Below are 19,727 nucleotides of genomic sequence, written 5' to 3'. Positions count from 1 at the left end.
GAGGTAGCTTTACTCCGCAACTAACCATACTATACCTGACCTGGAAATGCTTGGTACTGGTCCTGAAATGGAAAGTGTTCCATTCCACCAGTATTAGCACCCCTTGCCAAATAAAAGGACACTGGAAATAATAAGTCTGTAGTTGAAATGCTGTGGTCGCAGCACCCAAATTGCATCCCATGCTAATAACTGTATCTCAACTGATGTTAATTCAGCTCCCTCGTTGTCAGGCTCAGTAACTTGTCCCAGCCAACACCCTGGCTTAAGGATTGTACCTCTATTGCAGTTCCCTCACACTGCTAGCTCAGCAACCCCTGTGTTAACAATATATCCTGATTTTAATTCAGCCCCTCATACCATCAGCCTTGAGCCAGTACAATCTCCCCCCCTGCCCCCATACATGCCCTGCTGTGATGCCATTAGCATTCACCATTGTAAAAGGGTGGAATATTGAAAACAAATCAACAGAAATGGTTAGATAAAGGCAAAACAGGATGTTCAAACCTTTCATGATCTCAGGATGTCCCAAAGCGTATTACAGCCAATGACATAATTTTGAAGTGTAGTCACTAATGTAGAATGGAAAGGAATTAATGGTGTAACTTCCTCATTTAAAATTGAAAGCTGTTTCTGAATTAAAAGTGAACCATTTTTAATGGTCTCTCATGTCCTTCTAAAAGAGAAACATTATATTTGTCCTCTTCCTTTATGTACCAATTTTCCCTTCCTCCCCTTCACCTTTTCTGAATGCTTGCTGGGGCCTAACTGTAACTGTAACAAATTGGATAGCCAAGTGGTTAAGGATAGAATACTTGAGCCTGGTCTTCTGTTGCTTCCAAGCCCTTCTTCACAGAGATCCACTGTGCACCCACCAAGGTAAACTCTCATATAAATGGATACAAGAGAGTCCCCAATTGATATGCACCACCTGAATACAATTAACACTAATTGATACAAATCATATGGATACAATTAACACTAACGACACCAATCACCCTGCAGTATTTTGCCCAAGAGACCATTCTTTGTGTTTGAACCTAGGCAGTGAGTGTTAGCAGAAGCTGCCTGTCTCATTCCCTCAGGGGTGGTGTATTCATTCTTTGGTGTTACTCTAACAGATTGTTGCTTGTTTATCGTCATTTATTAATCTTGCGCTCTCTCTCTCTCTCTCTCACACACACAGAGCACTACAAAGTCACTCAGACACACATCACTGGACATGCCAAACCTATCAGAGGATGTTGCCACCAAGAAGAGCCTATGGGAGACAGGCGACGCTGCAGGTAACTCAGTTACCAAAGGGACACCATGTAAGGTAAGAGACTATTTTTGTCACTGTGTACCAACTTGGACCTTTTTCACAAGTGCACACTGATCTACTTGGCTTGACACCTGCAGTTGGGGGAACTGGAAACCAAATCTCTTCTGTGGGACTCGTAGAGGTCTTCCAGTTTAGTGTTGAAAATCCAAGCCTTCGTCAGCAGTCATATCCTGTAGCTTCACTCAGCATCATAGCCGACGCCTCAAAGGGCTTTCTTTTCAAGCTACCTCAGAGAAAACTGCTGTTAATAGAAACAGCCAATCTGCTGTAACACAGGGAATATGTGTCCAATAGAGACCGCTACCTAGATTTTAAAAATTCACTTCATCACTAGAAGTAGGAGAAATCAATACTCCGGCATGTCACCGCTATCTGTCCATCTGTTCCCAAGCCAGCCAAGGAAAAATTTTAGCATTCTTAAATTTTATAAGTGGCTTCTTAGAAAGCAAATGTGAGGTTATTTTCCATAAGGTTCTGTGTGGTATTTTCTGTCGCTCACTGATGGTGTCCAGAAACCTTCCAAACTGAATAAGATTTGAGGAGGTTGAAAGTTCAAACAAATATTGAAGGTCTGAGCTGTAGCCAAATTTGCTGGCCCCAGAAGCTTTGGATTGTCACTTATTCTATTTGATGCAATATATACCAGCATACTAAGTAATGAGACAAATTGATGTACATTAAAGAAAGGAGTGATCATTCAGAAGTGAGGGTGTCAGCCTTGAAATGAGGTAGAATTGGAAGGTTTGTGACCCCTTGCCAATATGATTCTATTATTATTCACCAGACTTGATAACAGCCTCCCTCCTTTCAGTCCCTGGGTCCCTTTTCATACTGGGTTTGCTAATTTGATCTATTATTGTGTTCGGCTATAGGTGTGGATGAGGACACAGACCATGCTGAAACATGGATTAGTCAACCCCGCGACCTCACCATCTCCTGTCTCTCTGACCACTTCTTTGCATCCCTTACCACCCACTTCCCCCTAGCCTCCTTCAATCCCACTTCCTTCTGCATCCACTCTTGAAAAAAAACACTTCCCCCAAGGGCACTCTCAAGCTCTCAACTGCCTAGAATGTTCCCTCCATTTGCTACAAAACCTCTGCAGCAGCTGATTTGGTTAACTACTTCCTCATCTCCACCTTTGATGCTCTTGTCCCAGTGAAAGCTTCACTGCCAGTCACCTGGTATGGTCCCCATTTTTGATCCCTCAAGTCCAAAAGACACAACCTTGAGTATACCTAGTGCACAACTGGCTTAGCTGAAGCCCCTTTACTCAACTACCAATGGCCACCATAAACTCTCCTTAAAACCCTCGGCTACGATCACTAGGGAGAATCGCGGCCACGGAGTCAACTTCCACATGTGTGCTAATGATGCCCAGCTCTGTCTCTCCACCAGTTCTCTTGATCCCTCCACTGCCTCTGTGCTGGCAGATAGATTGTCCAACATCCTAGTCCTCCATGGGGAACAAACCCATCGCGTTCAGCTGTATCCTTGCCACCGACTCGGGCTGAATGGGACTCTTAACATCCTGCTCGACCTCAATCTCAACTTCCAACCCCATATCCTCTCCATCACATAGCCCATATCTTGTCCTGCACCAAGTCCTGCTTGTCCATCACACCAATGCTTGCTGATCTATATTGGCTCCCAACCCCCCAATATCTCAAATTTAAAATAATCATCCTCCTGTTCAAATCCATTTATGGCATTGTCCCTCCTTATCTCCATAACCTCAGACAGCAATACAAATCTCCCCTACCCCCTCCAACCCCACCTCCGAACTCTCCATTTCTCTAACTCCAGCCTCTTTTCCATCTCCCCCTCCCTTTGCTCCATCATTGGTGGCCATGCCTTCAGCAGTCCAGGTCCCACTCTCTGAAATTCCCTCTCTAAACTCCTCTGCCTCTGCACCTCCCTCCTTAAGACTCCCTCTAAAATTCACCTCTTTGACCAAGTTTTTGGTCACCTCTCCTAAACTCTCCTTCTCCGGCATAGAAGCTATTTCTTCACATAAATCAAAAGCAAAATACTGCAGATGCTGGAAATCTGAAATAAAAACAGAAAATGCTGGAAATACTCAGCAAGTCAGGCATCATCTGTGGAGAAAGAAACAGAGTTAACGTTTCAGGTCAATGACCCATCGTCAGAACTGGAAGAAGTTGAAGATTAAAAAGTTTTTAAGCAAGTACAGAGCGAGGGAAGTGTGTGTTGCGGGGTTGGGGGGGGGGGAATGGAGGAAGGGGAGGGGAGGAAAGAACAAAAGGGAGGGTCCCTGATAGGGTGGAGGGCAGGAGTGATTAAATGACAAAATGTAGAGGAGACAGCCTACATTGGTCTCCTCTACGTTGGGGAGTCGCTTTGCTGAACATCTCCGCTCAGTCCGCAAGCATGACCCTGACCTGTCGGTCACTTACCATTTTCATTCCCTGCCCCGTTCCCACTCTGACCTCTCTATCCTCGGCCTCTTACACCATTCCAATGAAACTCAACGGAAGCTCGAGGAACAGCACCTCATCTTTTGACTAGGCACTTTACAACTTTCTGGACTCAACATTGACTTCAGTAACTTTGGATCATAACAACTGCTCCCATTTTTTTCAGACAGCAAGTGCTGGTATTGGTTCTGATGATGCCATTTACTGCTCCTCTAGACCCATCTTTTGTTTCTTTACTTGTCCCATTACCACCCTCCTTGCCTTGCACCATCATCCCTTTTGTCATTTAATCACTCCTGCCCTCCACCCTCTCAGAGACCTTCCCTTTTGTTCTTTCCTCCCCCACCATCTTTCCCTGGCTCTATACTTGCTTAAAAACTGATTAATCTTCAACTTCTTTCAGTTCTGACGATGGGTCATCAGCCTGAAACGTTAACTCTGTTTCTTTCTCCACAGATGCTGCCTGACTTGTTGAGTATTTCCAGTATTTTCTGTTTTTATTGCATTTTTTCACATGCTTCTGTGAAGCACCTTGAGACATTTTCTGCAGTAAGGCACGATATAAATGCAAATTGCTGTTATTGTCACTCCAGAAACAAAAGCATGTTGTGTTTTCCTTTAAATTAGTATGAGATTTCTTCTTTAAATTAGTATGAGATTTCTTCTTTAAAACCAAGTCATTCTCTGTAACTGGTTCATAAATGCCAAATTATTGCCTTATTCATTTAAAGGGGAAGGGTGCTTTTAGGATGTGTCCAAGGCAGTTTAATGAATTCTTTACTTGAGTACATGCATAGGGGTGATGTGCATGATGTTTTTGTCAGAGGGGTTGATCTGTTTGGAAATCAATTACAGCCTGTCATCATTTATTTTACTCTTTCCTACTCTCAGATTGTAATAAGTTTGTTGTTATGTTTTACCAAATCCTCGGCTAGAAACAGAGACTGAAAAGCAATGCTGGCCTGCAGTCGATCTCTAAACACACTGTCAATTTATTTTAAGCAAAGAACGATTGAAAATTAAAAAGTGAATGCTGGGAATGTTGTGCATTAGAGTAACCTGATTCCTACTCATTGAAATGTAAGATATGCCTTTGTAAATGAATTACTCAATGTTTGGGAAAAGACCACACTTTAATGTTCCTATAATGAATATGTTTCCTCTTATTATCCCTTTGCCCCCAAACCTCATCTATTTTTATCCAGGATACTGATGGACTGAAAGTGGGTGTCTGCGACCTCATCAATCAGTGGGTGAACAAGGCACCGGAGCACAGTACTTGGGTCAGCCCCTCCAAACCAACAGTAAGTAAATGTTTCTGCACTCATGGACCGTAAGTTGACTTTTCATTGCAATGGCAAATGTTTATCACATTATTATTATTTTTTGGAGTGGGACAGTTCCCATTCTGTACTATAATTTTGTACTGACAGCTATTCTCATGTGGTTTGAGCTCATTTTGAACAACAGAAATTGATGTTAAAAGGAAAAAAAATTGCACTACGGGTACCTTATCTCAAACAACACAAAATATATGAGATTTTCATTTGTTTCCTTTTTGCCTCTCTGTTGAGAACGATTATAAATGTGACACAAATAATACAATAAAGGTTAGCGTGAAGGACATGCCTGCCCTCAGTAAAGTTCTATTAGCCTAGATTTTCCAATTGGCATTATTTTAATGCTGGCATTAACCCATTTATTTCAAACAGGTTAACACCAGCATTAAAGTAACGTTGATCAAAAAATCTAGGCTATTAAGCCATATATCCAACAAGTTTGTAAACTTTTGGAGTTTGTGGTGTATTGAGAATAGAGGAGATAACCAATGTTTTCAATTAGAAATGGAATTATAAGCATCTCAGGGTCAATCTCTAGTCCGAGCACAGGCACTACAATTAGGTTTAGGTGGCTCCTGCTGGAATGTACTCATGTGTGGATGTCAGGCAACCTCCACCATCAAATAACGTGCTAACATTCAGTGTCTTGGCTCACATGCAAAGCAGGGCCATTTGTGTGAGAGGTAGCAGAGAGTGTCCTGTGCTTGTAGAGGGCATGCCTCACCCAGCACTGGCACTTTCAGGAGAAAAGAAAAATACCGAGGAAAAGAAATGGAAATTGTACATCTTTTCAGGCAGTCAGTGAAACAAAAAGAAAATCTTTTTTTTGCCACAATTCATTGCTGAATTGACAGGCATGATCTTATATTGTGCCAAATGTGTTGAAATACATGTGTAATTAGTCTGGATCCAGTTGGGTCAGCTGGTGGTTCACGAATAACCACAGAACCCTGAGATCATCTTATAGAAATCTTGTGACTCACTCCAACAGTTGTTTCCCACATTGTATCATAGTTGTTAAAAAAACATTGTCTCAAGGGCCCCTATGAAGGCTACAGGGATAATGGAGTTTATATTTAACATTCAGAATATCAGATACCCGGGTTGTGCTCTAGACAAAGGATTAATATATAGAAAGTATCATGAATATGTAAAAACAGAAAAAGCTGGAAATACACAACAAGTGCAACAGCATCCAAGAAAGAGAAAAGTCAGGTTAACGTTTTAGGCACGGACGCTTCATCGGACAAATGGTCTACATGAAATGTTATCTTGCCTTCTATTTTCACATGCTGCCAAGCCTGCTGTATGTTTCCAGCATTTGTTGTCCATATTTCAGATTTCCAGCAAGTTATGTTTTTTATGTGTAATGGATACTCAGGGGTGAGTTATAGGCTGGAATTTTATTGAGGGGTGAATAGTTTAATATAAAATTATAACAATAACTATCACCCAGTGCGATCTTCCCAGTTACAGCAGTGTGTACTCACAGGCCAGTTACAGCAAATGTGTGCTCACAGGCCAGTTACAGCAAGTGTGCGCTCACAGGCCAGTTACAGCAAGTGTGCGCTCACAGGCCAGTTACAGCAAGTGTGCGCTCACAGGCCAGTTACAGCAAGTGTGCGCTCACAGGCCAGTTACAGCAAGTGTGCGCTCACAGGCCAGTTACAGCAAGTGTGCGCTCACAGGCCAGTTACAGCAAATGTGCGCTCACAGGCCAGTTACAGCAAGTGTGCGCTCACAGGCCAGTTACAGCAAGTGTGCGCTCACAGGCCAGTTACAGCAAGTGTGCGCTCACAGGCCAGTTACAGCAAGTGTGCGCTCACAGGCCAGTTACAGCAAGTGTGCGCTCACAGGCCAGTTACAGCAAGTGTGCGCTCACAGGCCAGTTACAGCAAGTGTGCGCTCACAGGCCAGTTACAGCAAGTGTGCGCTCACAGGCCAGTTACAGCAAGTGTGCGCTCACAGGCCAGTTACAGCAAGTGTGCGCTCACAGGCCAGTTACAGCAAGTGTGCGCTCACAGGCCAGTTACAGCAAGTGTGCGCTCACAGGCCAGTTACAGCAAGTGTGCGCTCACAGGCCAGTTACAGCAAGTGTGCGCTCACAGGCCAGTTACAGCAAGTGTGCGCTCACAGGCCAGTTACAGCAAGTGTGCGCTCACAGGCCAGTTACAGCAAGTGTGCGCTCACAGGCCAGTTACAGCAAGTGTGCGCTCACAGGCCAGTTACAGCAAGTGTGCGCTCACAGGCCAGTTACAGCAAGTGTGCGCTCACAGGCCAGTAACAGCAAGTGTGCGCTCACAGGCCAGTTACAGCAAGTGTGCGCTCACAGGCCAGTTACAGCAAGTGTGCGCTCACAGGCCAGTTAGGTTTGTCACCTGTCTGTTTTTTGAGTAAGGTATCTGGCAATCCACAAGAGCTAAACCAAACACTAAAAGCATGTTCTTTTCAATAAGTCAATTTTTTCGTGCTGGCTTCTATCTCATAATAGGAAGTTATTATTTATTGATGTTATGAAGGTTTTCTGATAAAATGTCAACTGCAGCAAAGCAAGCATTATAACTTAAACCACGAACCAATTCCATGTCTAGTTTTGGTTTGTATGTCAGTGTGGCTTGTCGGTAGCACTCTTGCTACTGAGTTGGAAGGTTGTAGGTTCAAGCTCCACACCAAGACTGGACTTCTCAATCTAGGCTGTCACTCCAATGTAGTACTGAAGGAGTGCTGCAGTTTTGGACATGTCCTTTGGATGAGATGCTAACCAAGGTTCTGCCTGTTCAGTTAGTCAACATGCCCCCCTTAATCAATGCTATGAAAAAACGTGAACTATTTATCTGAATAATTTATCATTCACCTCATTGCTATTTGTGGGACATTTCTGGTGAACAATGGCTACTGCATTTGATGACAAAATAAAAGTCACTTCACCCCACAAAAAGTTTTGAGATCTTTTGGCCACGTGATAACTTAAAGTATTTCTTTCATTCCTTGGCAAAAGGAGGCAATTCTAAGGTCTGTCTGGTTTAGTTAAAGTCTTAAATCTTTGAGTAAAGACACTTGTTTTTCATCCTGTGCCTATTCGTTCTTTTTCTTCTCTTCTTCAGGCTTTCTCCAAACCTTGGATTTGCTTTACCTCTCGATAACTTCTGGCTCTGACTAATTCCTCTCCTTCTGCATCTTCTTTTTTTAAATCATCCTGTACCTTGGCTGTCTCATAAGGTAATCTTCCTGACGTCTCTTAACAAACTGCAAGGCGTGTTGAAAAGTGGCCAGTTTGGCATGTGTGACTAATATAATAGCAGAGACATAGTTACCCTGGAGCTGGGAGTGCATTCCTTTCTATTCACTGGGGTTTCTTGTTTTTTTTTAGCAAAATACCCTGAGGATATCCTATTCAATATCTTTGCAGGTCATTTTTCAGTCTTTAAGAAAAAATTCTTTAGAAACAAATTCTGTGGGACTTTCTAGGTCAGGTTATGGAACTTTCCAGTGACATCTTTGTGGGTTGCTATGCTATGATGTTTCACATTACCAAATACCAGAATAGAATTAACAGAGAAGATTACTGTCAGGGAGGGAGCATTGCTTTCAATGTAAAATGTCTCCCCCTGTAGTGGGGACAAGGAGAAAACCCAAACAGTACTGCTGCCCTCCCTCAGTTCTTCCCCCTCCTTTTTTAGAAGTGCTGCCTCTTGCTGGGATATGGGTACAAGGGTATATTGGATACAATTGAGTAATCCACCCAAGTGGCATTCTTCATGTGTGACCCCAGTCAATGGGTATCTGTTCCACATGGGGAGGCATCACAGCCGAGCTTTATCCTGTCCTCACCTGGCAGTTACACATGCATGCTTTTCAACAAGGTGCTGGACTGAGACGAGGAACGAGATTACCCCCCCCCAACCCAGCCTAGGGTACTGAGCTTAGTTTTAGCAACCATAAACCTTTACTGAGACCAGCAAACACAGCAGAGTCTGGGAATTGAAGTACTGAATTTTTATAGTACTAATGGCTGTAGTCACCCGGGCACCTCCTATGTTTCAGATCTGACAAAACCTGTCTCCTTCAAGCTATTGTAAATGGGAGGGGGGGGGGGGAGACCCAAGATAAATTTGCACAATTGTTTGAACCAAAACAATTGGCTGGGGCTCTTTTCTCCAGAAAAGAGAAGGCTGAGGGATACCCTGATAGAGGTCTTTAAGATAATGAAGGGGTTGTGATAGGGTAGACGTACAGAAAATGTTTCCACTTGTGAGGAATCCAAAACTAGAGGTCATAAATATAAGATAGGCACTAATAAATCCAATTGGGAATTCAGGAGAAACGTCTTTCCCCAGAGTGGGTAGAATGTGGAATGCACTGCCACAAGGAGTAGTTGAGGCAAATAACATGGATACGTTTAAGGGGAAGCTGGATTAGCACATGAGGGAGAAAGGAATAGAAGGGTATGCTGATAGGGTCAGATGAAGTAAGGCGGGAGGGAGGAGGCTCATGTGGAGCATAAATGTCGGCATAGACCAGTTGGGCCGAATGGCCTGTTTCTGTGCTGTAGACTTGATGTAATGCGATGAAAACCAAATATGGGAGTACTTTACATTGAATTAATCCCCATTATAACAATATTCCCATTTCATATTTCTTGAAAGGAAATTGAAATATAATTTTAATCTACAGTAATGTTATGTTTTCTGTGTTGTATTGTGAATATTAATTTTAGAAATATTAATTATATGAATATTTAGCTTTCCTCTTTTATTATCTCCCCTCACTCTGAACTCTCCCCCTCACATCTGGTGTTCCGCTAAACAAACAATACAGGGTTCATTGTTCAGTGTTTCAGCTAATAAAACATTACTGATTAAACTCCTTATCAAAATTCCTCTCAGCTAGCTGACTGGCACAAACCACTTTTGTAGGATCCAAAAATAGATTCAGTGAATAAAGACTGCTTAAACTTTTGTATATTTTCTTATTTTTCTGCCTTATCCGATTAGCAATGACCCTTAGTTTCCAGCCTCTTTCAGCCAGGATGATTTGGGTTCTGGACCTCTCCCTACATACTGCCAATGCCATTCTGTGTTTGGTTGGCATCTCGGGCATTGAGTCCAGTCATGCCAGTCTCTCCTCTTCTGCCTTCCACCAACCAAGATGGATTTCTCTGTTTGGCACAGGATATTTAGAACTCCCCAGTTAAGAGAACACTGATTATCCCACTTCTGACATTATGGGCTCGATTTTAGGAGCGTGTTTCCAGTGGGTTCCCAGCGGGGTGGCCCCGAAAATCCCGATCTCCGGTCACGTGACCGGATCGCGACGAAATCCCGGCCACTTCCGGGTACCGCGCTGACGTGCGGGGCTGCGCGCGCAAGCCCCGCTGGTGGGAATCCCGCAGGCAATTAAAGCCAGCGGGGTTCCACTTGAGAGTACTTACCTTGCTCGTTGTGGTCAGTTAATGAGCTGAAGCAGCTGTCAAAAGAGGAAGTGTGGGATTTTAGGTTCAAGGCAGTGAGTTTCCCACACTGGGGGAAACAGTCTCCCTCCAACCAGGCGTGTTGCAGCCAGCAGCCTGTGGCAGGTGCCAAGGTGCGCTCCACGGGGGAGAGCCCTCACCCACGCAGGAGGCCACCGCGTCACATAGGGCAACCCCTGCCCTCCACCACCCCCCGCCAAGCCAGAGGACAGACCGACACGAAACCGCAGCCCCAGTCCGAGGAACCACACACCTACCCTGCACAACCCCTCAGACCAACACCTGCCAGTTGGGTGGTGTGTGGAGACCCTCGGAGGACGAAGAGCATGACCAGCACCAGCAGCCTCGCAGTCCACGCCGTCCGCCGCAGGGACGTGGATCCCCCCAACACGGTGTTGTTGCACGCCCACCTGCACAGCAGGAGGGAGGGCTACCGCAGAGAGAGACGCGTCGCAGAGGGCACTACCCTCGCCACAGGGTCCACAGACCGAGGCGCAGCTCCCCGGACCTCTCCGAGCAGCAGTGCACAGGGAGGCGCAGATTCGCTCGACATGTAGTCGTGGAGATCTGCAGCCTCTTTCATGCCGAGCTGCTCCTGGCTGGCCCCAGCACCAACTGCTTACCTGTCGCTGGCAAAGTCACCACTGCCCTCCACACCTTCTCCTCCGCATCCTTCCAGGGTGCAGCCGCCTACACCGCCGATGTCTCTCAGTCGTCTGCGCGGACGAGCCCTGCAAATACACCTGCACCTACTCTGCAGTAACACGATGGGTGGCATCAGTGGTGGGTCCTCATAGTGATACCCAGGAGCGGGCATTATTGGACACAACGGACAGGATTCGCGGAGACATGGCAGTGGTGGTGTCAATATAATGTGTGCTGTTTGTTGCTCTGAAATTCAATATGGGTAACACCCATGACAAACCCTCAGACACCCTTGTGCACCCCCTTCATGCTGACGAGACGTTTGCCTTACGCTGCCTACTGCACATATGTGATGCATGCCCTGTGGCTGCAGCACAGGTGGTGGCAGGTTGAGTGAGGCTGGCCGTGAGGGAGATGCACGAGAGGGTGAGTATGGGATGGAGCAATGAGATTGTATGAGGAGTGGGTTGCGTGTTAGTGGCAGGGTGAGTACTGGCGAGGTGAGTAGGTGGAGGTAAGATGGGGATGGGGTGTGAGTGGGTATGAAGGGTGATGTGACAGAATAGTGTTGGCGGTGCCGAAGGAGATGTGGGGTGGGGGCAGTGTTGTGGCAGACGGAGTGTAGGGGAAAGACTTCGTGTTCTCACTGCGGCTGACCTACTGCGGTCATTGCAGCGCCTCCTGCACTGTATGCAGGTGGGCGATATGTTGGTAGCGCAGGTGACCCCCTCTGCCACCTCGAGCCAGGCCTTCTTGGTGGCAGAGGCAGGCCGCTTCCTCCCGCCCGCCGGGGGGAAGATCTGTGTCCTCCCCTACCTCCTCACCCCATCTGATGATACCTGGGGTGAGGCATCATTAAACTGGGAGCAGCCTTCCCCCTGGGCTGCTCCATGCTGCAATTTGTCCCATTGGTTGCAGCATCTGTCAGTGGAGGACTGCCCCTTTAACTAGAGAGCCTCCAGCTGACAGATCGTACTGCGCATGCGCAGCCCGACCGACGCGCAGGCCAGCGCCGTGGACCCCGGAGGAGCAGGTAATTGATTCCTATTAGTGTGTTGCCTGCTACGATCGCGTGGGCAACCCACTAATTTCGCCGAGCGTGTTGACCACGCTCCCGGAGGACCACCCGCTGGGAACCCGCAGGCCTGCTAAATTCGGGCCCTATATTTGAGTGACAGGCAGGCCTCAGAGTTGAAGTCCACAATTGCTCAGTTAAAAATCCATTACAAGATAACTTCCCCTTTAAGATGAAGCATATACTGAACTAGTTTCAATATTCAAGGGTCATTAAAGCTCCCTGACAATAGGGCAACAGACAGGAAATTGAAATTCTTTGAGACACCCCCGATCCCAAATAGGGGATGTTCTTACACTACTGTTTAAACAACATTCAATTTCAGTTCATGATAAAATACAAATATGCACAATTGGATTTAACTGTAGCAGCAACATATAATTCTGTATGGTGTATACCTTAATTGCATGACAAATTACATGTTGTAAAAGACCTTTATTAAAAATCTATTTGAAACATCTTTGATTATCTTTTAGATCTGCTGAAATATTTGTAATTTTTTCGGACTTTCTCCCTAAATCACATATTATTCCGTAGCTGGGAGGGTGGGTGACTTCCTCCTCTAATGCTGTTCCTGAACGTACCATCAAGAGGTGTGCGAGAACAACCTGAGGTGATTCTTTTAGTACCCAATGGGGGAAACACCTGGACTGTGCTCAACCTTCTAATGTCTCCTCATCCCCAACAGCACAGCTGAGACTTGGAGGGCCATTTGGGTGTCCCTACCGTCCCTTTTGTACTTACAAATGGGCAATAAAGGGACCAGAATGGCATGTGTAACAGAAGCACTGACTTACCGCCAAGTTCCTGCCCATTACAATGTTTGGGTGGAGTTGAGTTTGAGTTGTTTTCATGTATGCAATACATGTGTTGGGCCATGAGTGGAAACGCTGATAATTGTTTCAGTTTGATATTTCCAGAGAATTCTTAAATCCTCAAACACAAAAGTCAAGCTAGAATTTTTTTTTAAAATATGTTTTGTTGTTTTTGGGCAGCCTGATATACCCAGGGGCAAAGATTTGGACTCCAAACCTGGAGGACAGGTCAGCTTTCCTATTATTTAAAGTTCAAACCTTGGCATCACATCACCCCTATTAAAAAAAATAAAAACTTGGGTTGTATTTATATGAGGACACTCGGAATGCATTCACTCTCTCTACTTTCGCCTCAAAGACAATAATCCCCTTCAATCCCCACAGGGTTCCTGCTGGAAATCAACAGTCAGCCACCTTAGAACCTCCTGCCTCTGTAGAAGTAGGAGGCTAAGGTTAATAGGGTACACAAGAGTAGGCAGCATGGGGAGGCATAGTGGCTTTTAATAATGGGAAAGTTGTCAGATTAGTTGACAGTGAGATGTTTTTGTCTTTGTTGGGATACGTGCAGAATGATTTGGGACGGGTAGAGGAATGACCATTCAAAGAAGCAGCAGAATGATTTCCAAATGGGAGCGTTGGTAGTTGTGGAGGGCAGCTCAATGTCTGCAAGTGACTGAGGTGACTTTGTTGCCAAAGTTAGCAATTCATTTGGTAATGGCCTTGGACCGTAGTCAGTTGATGGTCTCCCTTGTGAGCTCTGCCCGCTGCTGTCTGTGGGGAGGGGGGAACAGTTATTGCTTTGTGAGGGAAGCATAGCCTCCTGAAGGCATTGCCGAGGGGTCACAATGAAGTAGCGCTTGGATCTCCTGGCAGGGAGGCCCCGAGTACCAATGGGCAGGAGACAGAGATCACTTACAGTGCCTGTGCAGCATACCATCTCTGTGGTAGTTCTCCTGATCCTCCTCTTCCTTTTCAAAGCAGATAAACAGGAAGAGGCCTGTGGGAGATCCTCAGTGGTGGAGCCAGTGAGGGGGTCGGGGGAGGGGTCATGACCCCACCACCCCCAACCACTTTGAGGTCGCCAATTTTGTCTGTCATGACTCGGCCAAAACTGACTGCAAATAATTTAATCACTTAACTTTTAAATTGTCGATCGTGATTACGTTGCAATTTCGAGCCTGACGCAAATGGATACGGGGCTTTGGAGGACATCGTCATGGTTATTCTGTGCCAAGTCAGCCAAATCTGGACTTCAACCCCACCCCTCCCACCCGCAATCCTTCAACCTTAGCTCTGCCCCGGAGATCCTGAAGGTTCCCCGGATCCAATTTCCAAAATTAATCTTCAAAATTCTTAAATATACTTTTAAAATACTTAAAGAATCTTAGAGAAGCGTTAAAATTCTTTTAAATTTTAAATTTCTTCTTAAAATAAAAATTTCCGAAGGCTTACCTGCAAGTTTCTCCCAGGTCCCTTATGGCATCTAAAGGTGGAGTAACTCTGGCCCACCACATGCAGGCCCCAATGCCTGCTTTGTAGAGATGATTTTTCCCACTGGTGGCCACTAGTAAGTAGGAGAGGGAAATTGGGTCCTGAAGCACACCCCACCCAGCCACCGTCATTAGTACAGGATGCAGTGAGGACATAGCAGGCATTGCTGGCTACCTTCAACAGGCAAGAAGAAAATGGTTCAGGTAGTTTTTATGAGGCAGTAGGCTTTACTGCCCAATTTTTCTCAATTGCCTACCTTGGGTAGACTAGGAAATGAGTGAAAAAATGGAGGAAAATCAGTTCCATGATGTTCTGTGCATCTGGAGACATATACGCCTCCTCATTTATACTATGAATTGAAGTGCCTCCCACCGGATGTACCTCTGTAGTACAAATGGTAATAGTCACTGAAGTCCCGTGTGAATTCATGGCAACATTATGCCGTGGCCTCCTGCTAATATTTACAACAACTAGTTCCCTCTGCTTCACATGTTTCTGTACAATAAAGCCAGACGGAGATAGATAATGACCTCTGCTGTGATTGGGAACCCTCTCTATCATGTGTGCCACAGTTGATATGCAGCACTCCACTGAGGCCCAAAGGAGCAAACAAATAGGCCTTTTGTTCGTTTATATACAAGGATTACAGCTCAGGAGAGATTTACCATTGATAGTACCAGGTAAATCATTACATAGTAGACCGACCTTTTCCATACTAATCTGATTTTAATGAAGAATGGTACCTACAAAGTAAGTGACTTTCCAATTAACTTTTCTAAAAGAAAACTAAAACCAAATGTTTATTGGTAATTGTGTAGCTGGCAGGCTTGGTTACTAGAACCACAGAGAATGGACCACAAGTTACAAGGTCCTTTCACATTGCTGCTCTTGCTTCGGGAAGGCAGCACTATGCAGCCTCCTGCTGCTGTTCCTCAAGTTTACCTTCCCACCTGGTGACCTTCTTTGGCCAATGGTGAAGCCATTGAATCCGGTGACAGTATATAACCAACAAAAAAGTGGTAAGTAAAAGGGGCCATTTAGCAAGTTCAGCCTGCTGCAGGACAACGGCATGTTTGCTGCCAGTCACAATCTGGTAAAGCAATACTACTTACAGACACTTATTTTTAAAGAGTATGATGTAGAGAAATAAGTTACAGCTTTGATCAAGACTAGTGTGTCAGGCTATAATTGGCCTCGGTGCTTCTAGGTGAGAGAGGGGAAAACATCAGGTGGGAATCCCACTCCTCATTGCGATCCAACAACTCTTGCTGTTCAGTGCACATATGTGGACATTGGGTGAGAACAGGATTGCTGTGATGTCCCTGTGGTGGCCTGATGAGAGTCACTGATTCCACTCACAAATGAAAAAAGGCCACTCGAGCGAGTTAATTGTGTCTGTGAAACTGTACCCAGCAGGAGTCAATGCTTCAGGAAAATAGGAAAAATAGTCTCAAAAGCATGAATTCTGCTTCAGATTCAAAACACTAGGAGGGATCACTGTACAATGATTAGGAGCAGGAAAATGGGCTGATATTTTGTCCTTCCTTTGAATTCACTGCCTACTGTCACCTTTGTGAAATTGAGAAAGGCAGACTTCCATGTATTTGTATTCACTGAGCGCTGAATATCAGACTCAGACAATGGATGTTTTTTAACTGATTTAAAAGAGCTGATTATGTTGTCAGCTCTTTAAAATGTGAATGGTGGTGTGATATTGCTCAGAGTTTGTTTTTTTTTGCCTTTTAAAACTTGCTCTTTTTTGGTAAAGCTCTGCACTGGCTGATCATGTGCTTCAGATAAATGCATTTGCCTATTTTATACTGTATTCTTTGTCAGATGGTGCCTGAGAGCATATGAAATATCCAGCTGGTACATAGAGCCTGTCCCAGTCACGATGCAATAAAGCTTTGTGACTCTCAGTGTTCCCTTAGACTTGTAGTCATGTAATCTCCGAGGAGAGGCAAACAAACAGATTTTAAAAAAACATAGGCCAATTCAGGGGAAAGAAATCTGGAAATTTCCTCTCCGACTCCATAAGGCGATTAAAACCAAGTTCCAGGAGATCAGTGACGATAAGGTACAAACCCAGGTCCCACCTACCTTCTATATGCAGTAGATGGCACATCCACGCCAAAAACATTGTAAAAGAAGAATTAAAGACAAAGAAGTTCATTCTTCTGGTCCTTTCACCACCAAGCTCCTTTTAAAATTGTGATCTTGGTGGCCCAGTGGGTTGGCAAACTGCCCTTTCACCTCTGGAACCTGATATTAAATCCAGCTCAAGCCTATGGTGTGTAAGTCTCCTCTCTCTCTCTCTGATGACTGTAATTGTCCTACATGAAATTACTTTGGGCAGTCTCAACTTAGTTCCTCGAGGCAGGCAACAAAAGCATAAAAACTTCCCACAATTCAGTAAAAATTGGCAATGTCATCTAAAGAGAGCATAGGGATAACTGACGTGGGAAGTTACTTAATTCAAGCTGGTGTGTGCTCTTCTGAAGCTAGAGTTAAAGCAAAAGGCAGAGGGAATTTTACTCTGCAACTAGCTGAAATATACCTGACCTGCAAGTGCTTGATTACTGACCCTAGTTCTTAAAATCAAAACTTATTCTTTTCACCCGATGGCCATAAAAATTCACCCCCCCATTCCAAAAAAATAAAGTTGAGAAAGTATAGCACATACAAAGTTAGGATGTAAGTTTGTTTTTCCAAAAACAAAACTAGGGCATGAGTTTCAGATTTAGAAGACTCTGTGAATTGAGTCCAAAAACTGAGGTTCATTGAAAATCAGTGACTCTCAGCTTCCTGAGACTGTACTGTACTTGAATATAAAACTTGATTCTGGTCTTTTCAGAGAGAAGAGGAAGGCTATAAGTCATTCATTGTTCCTTTACGCATAAATTATTCAAACTGGAAGTATTCCCACCCAAGATAACTTCACACTGGGAAGACCAGAATAAGATGTTGTAGTTTGAGGCTGTAAGGCAATAGCACCCCCTAATGGCTGCCTGTACTGGTTGCACGCTGGACAACTTCAGCACACGTTTATCATTGGCTGAATAACTAAACCCATGCCAGCTGCACTTCAAGATTAAGAGATGATTAGAGGAGGGCGGGCAAGTCAGAGGATCTCCCTACGGGTCTGTTCCTGGGCCTGACCAAGGTGGCCATCTACAGGTCCAGGCCCCTGGGGGTGTTTGCTCCGGCTGCCTGCCTCTCTTCCGTGGCATTCTCTGAATCCGGGTGGCCCTGGAGAAGGAGCACGTGGTGTCTGCCGATGGGCTTGAGGCTTTCCGTGACCGGTGGGCACCGCAAGGACTGGAGTGCATAATCGACACTGAGAATAAAATTATTATTTCATTGGTTTCAGTATTCGATCAGTCAAAATGACACGGGCTATGCCCAGTGTCATCGGTGGAGGGATATGTTTATACCTAACCCCCCACCCACCCCACTTTTTTAAGTGGTTTACATTTAAAAAACACAGATAATTAGAGTCCAGCTGAGAGAGATAATTATTCTTTAACAACTTGCCTGGGTAAATCATTTTTTATTCTGTCAAATATATTAGAATATTTGAGTTAAATATTTTAGCTTGGCTTAGTTAGTAGTCCATTTGCTTTGGTTTATGGCTTCAAGCTGCACTCCAGGAGTTAAGCATATGGGTTAACAATCCAGTGTCTACTGATTCTTGGAGGTATAATGCTACAGATGAGATGTGAAAATGTGGGCCTGGTGGAAGTTTGAGATACCATGACACTCTCTGAAGAAAAGCAGCAAGGAATCCTGAATAAAATTTTCCTCTCAACCAGTGCTACCAAAAACAGATCAACTGGTCATTTATCTTGTTGCCGTGTGTACGATCTTTCTGTGAGGAAAATGTTTGCCTACATAGCAGCAACACTCACTGAAGTTAAAAAATGTAATTAATTATATCTGAAGTGCTGCAAGATAGTTCTGAGAGTAATGATACATTGCTATATAAATGCAAGTCATTTTTGTTTTCTTTTGTTACTCAACATCAAACTGAACATCTACTCAGTAAAGAAGCAGGTTTTTTTGGATTGCACCATCTCCATGATGTGTTATTCTAGCTTGTTTTAGAATGGGATTTTAACTGCTCCATTATTTTCCAACCCCTTTCAAAATGTTGTAATAATTCATGACAGGAGTATTAGAAATGTTTTCTATTAATAGTAAAATTATTAATAATGCATTAGCATTCAAGAATATATTAGTTCTGACATCAGATTCTGTCATTAGCTACATGGAACTCCAATTGACCATCCAAATTTTCATGGCTTAAAGCCTTGCTCAAGATGTTGCCTCATTGCACAAACCATTAACACCAATATAAATCAATCTCACAGTCCAAGGACAATTAAATTCAGTATATGTTACTGTTATTGTGCTTGCCTTTATTCCAGGGCCCAGAATATTGCCGTGCCATATGTGCAAGACCAATATGTGGACACCTGGATTACCATCAATTTCCATTATCCACCAGAGAAATTACATATAGTGTGGGGATTAATAGAGGTTTCACTATGTTGATGAAATTGTAGATAATTCACTTAAATTATCAAAGGCAAAACTCCTTCCTATTTGCATGTTGTTTATAATCCCAAATGACAGAACTCCTCCTTTATTCTTATTTTATTGAATTTGAGTAGTTCAAATTCTTTGTATACAATCCCAGTAAACAAATCTCCTTCTCATTCACTCCCATTATACAGAGTTCCCTTGCTATTCATTCCCATTGTAGAGAATTCCAAGGGTTCAAACCCTTTGTAGCAAAAGTGTCTAGTTTTAGTTTGGTGGCTGTTCCTTTAAATCCTGTCATAGTAGATAAACAGTCTAAAAACTGACTGCAGTTCAAATTCCTGTACCAAGCATATCTGATTAAAATGTTGCAAGTTTCAGCAGTTACAGTCTTGAAGGTGGGATACATCAAATTTGAACAACACTGTTCAATTTGTTCAGTTTCTATATGACTGACAATTAAATTTTAATTAAAATGTTAATTAAGTGGTCAATTATTCAACATCTAGGATGTCTGAGAAATGTTTTTGCTGGGATATTAAAAGAGCTGCTCTGTTTTAATCTCAGTTTAAAAAAACTCTGAAAGAAGA

General features: G+C 44.0%; 1 protein-coding gene across 6 annotated transcripts in view; it reads left to right on the top strand.

Annotated features, from left to right (window-relative positions):
* The window catches only part of lsp1a (lymphocyte specific protein 1 a), a 313,607-nt gene that overhangs the window by 266,544 nt on the left and 27,336 nt on the right, over positions 1-19,727 (top strand). For all 6 annotated transcript variants that reach the window (XM_067993835.1, XM_067993832.1, XM_067993831.1 and 3 more), the window contains 2 exons: positions 1,184-1,315; positions 4,965-5,063. In XM_067993835.1, coding sequence (XP_067849936.1) covers positions 1,184-1,315; positions 4,965-5,063 — 231 coding nt within the window. The remainder of the gene's footprint in view (positions 1-1,183; positions 1,316-4,964; positions 5,064-19,727) is intronic.

This window comes from Heptranchias perlo, chromosome 12 (assembly GCF_035084215.1).
Source record: "Heptranchias perlo isolate sHepPer1 chromosome 12, sHepPer1.hap1, whole genome shotgun sequence".
Taxonomy (NCBI): domain Eukaryota; kingdom Metazoa; phylum Chordata; class Chondrichthyes; order Hexanchiformes; family Hexanchidae; genus Heptranchias; species Heptranchias perlo.
Note: the sequence above shows the minus strand (reverse complement) of the source record. Positions and strands in the feature narration are given on the sequence as shown.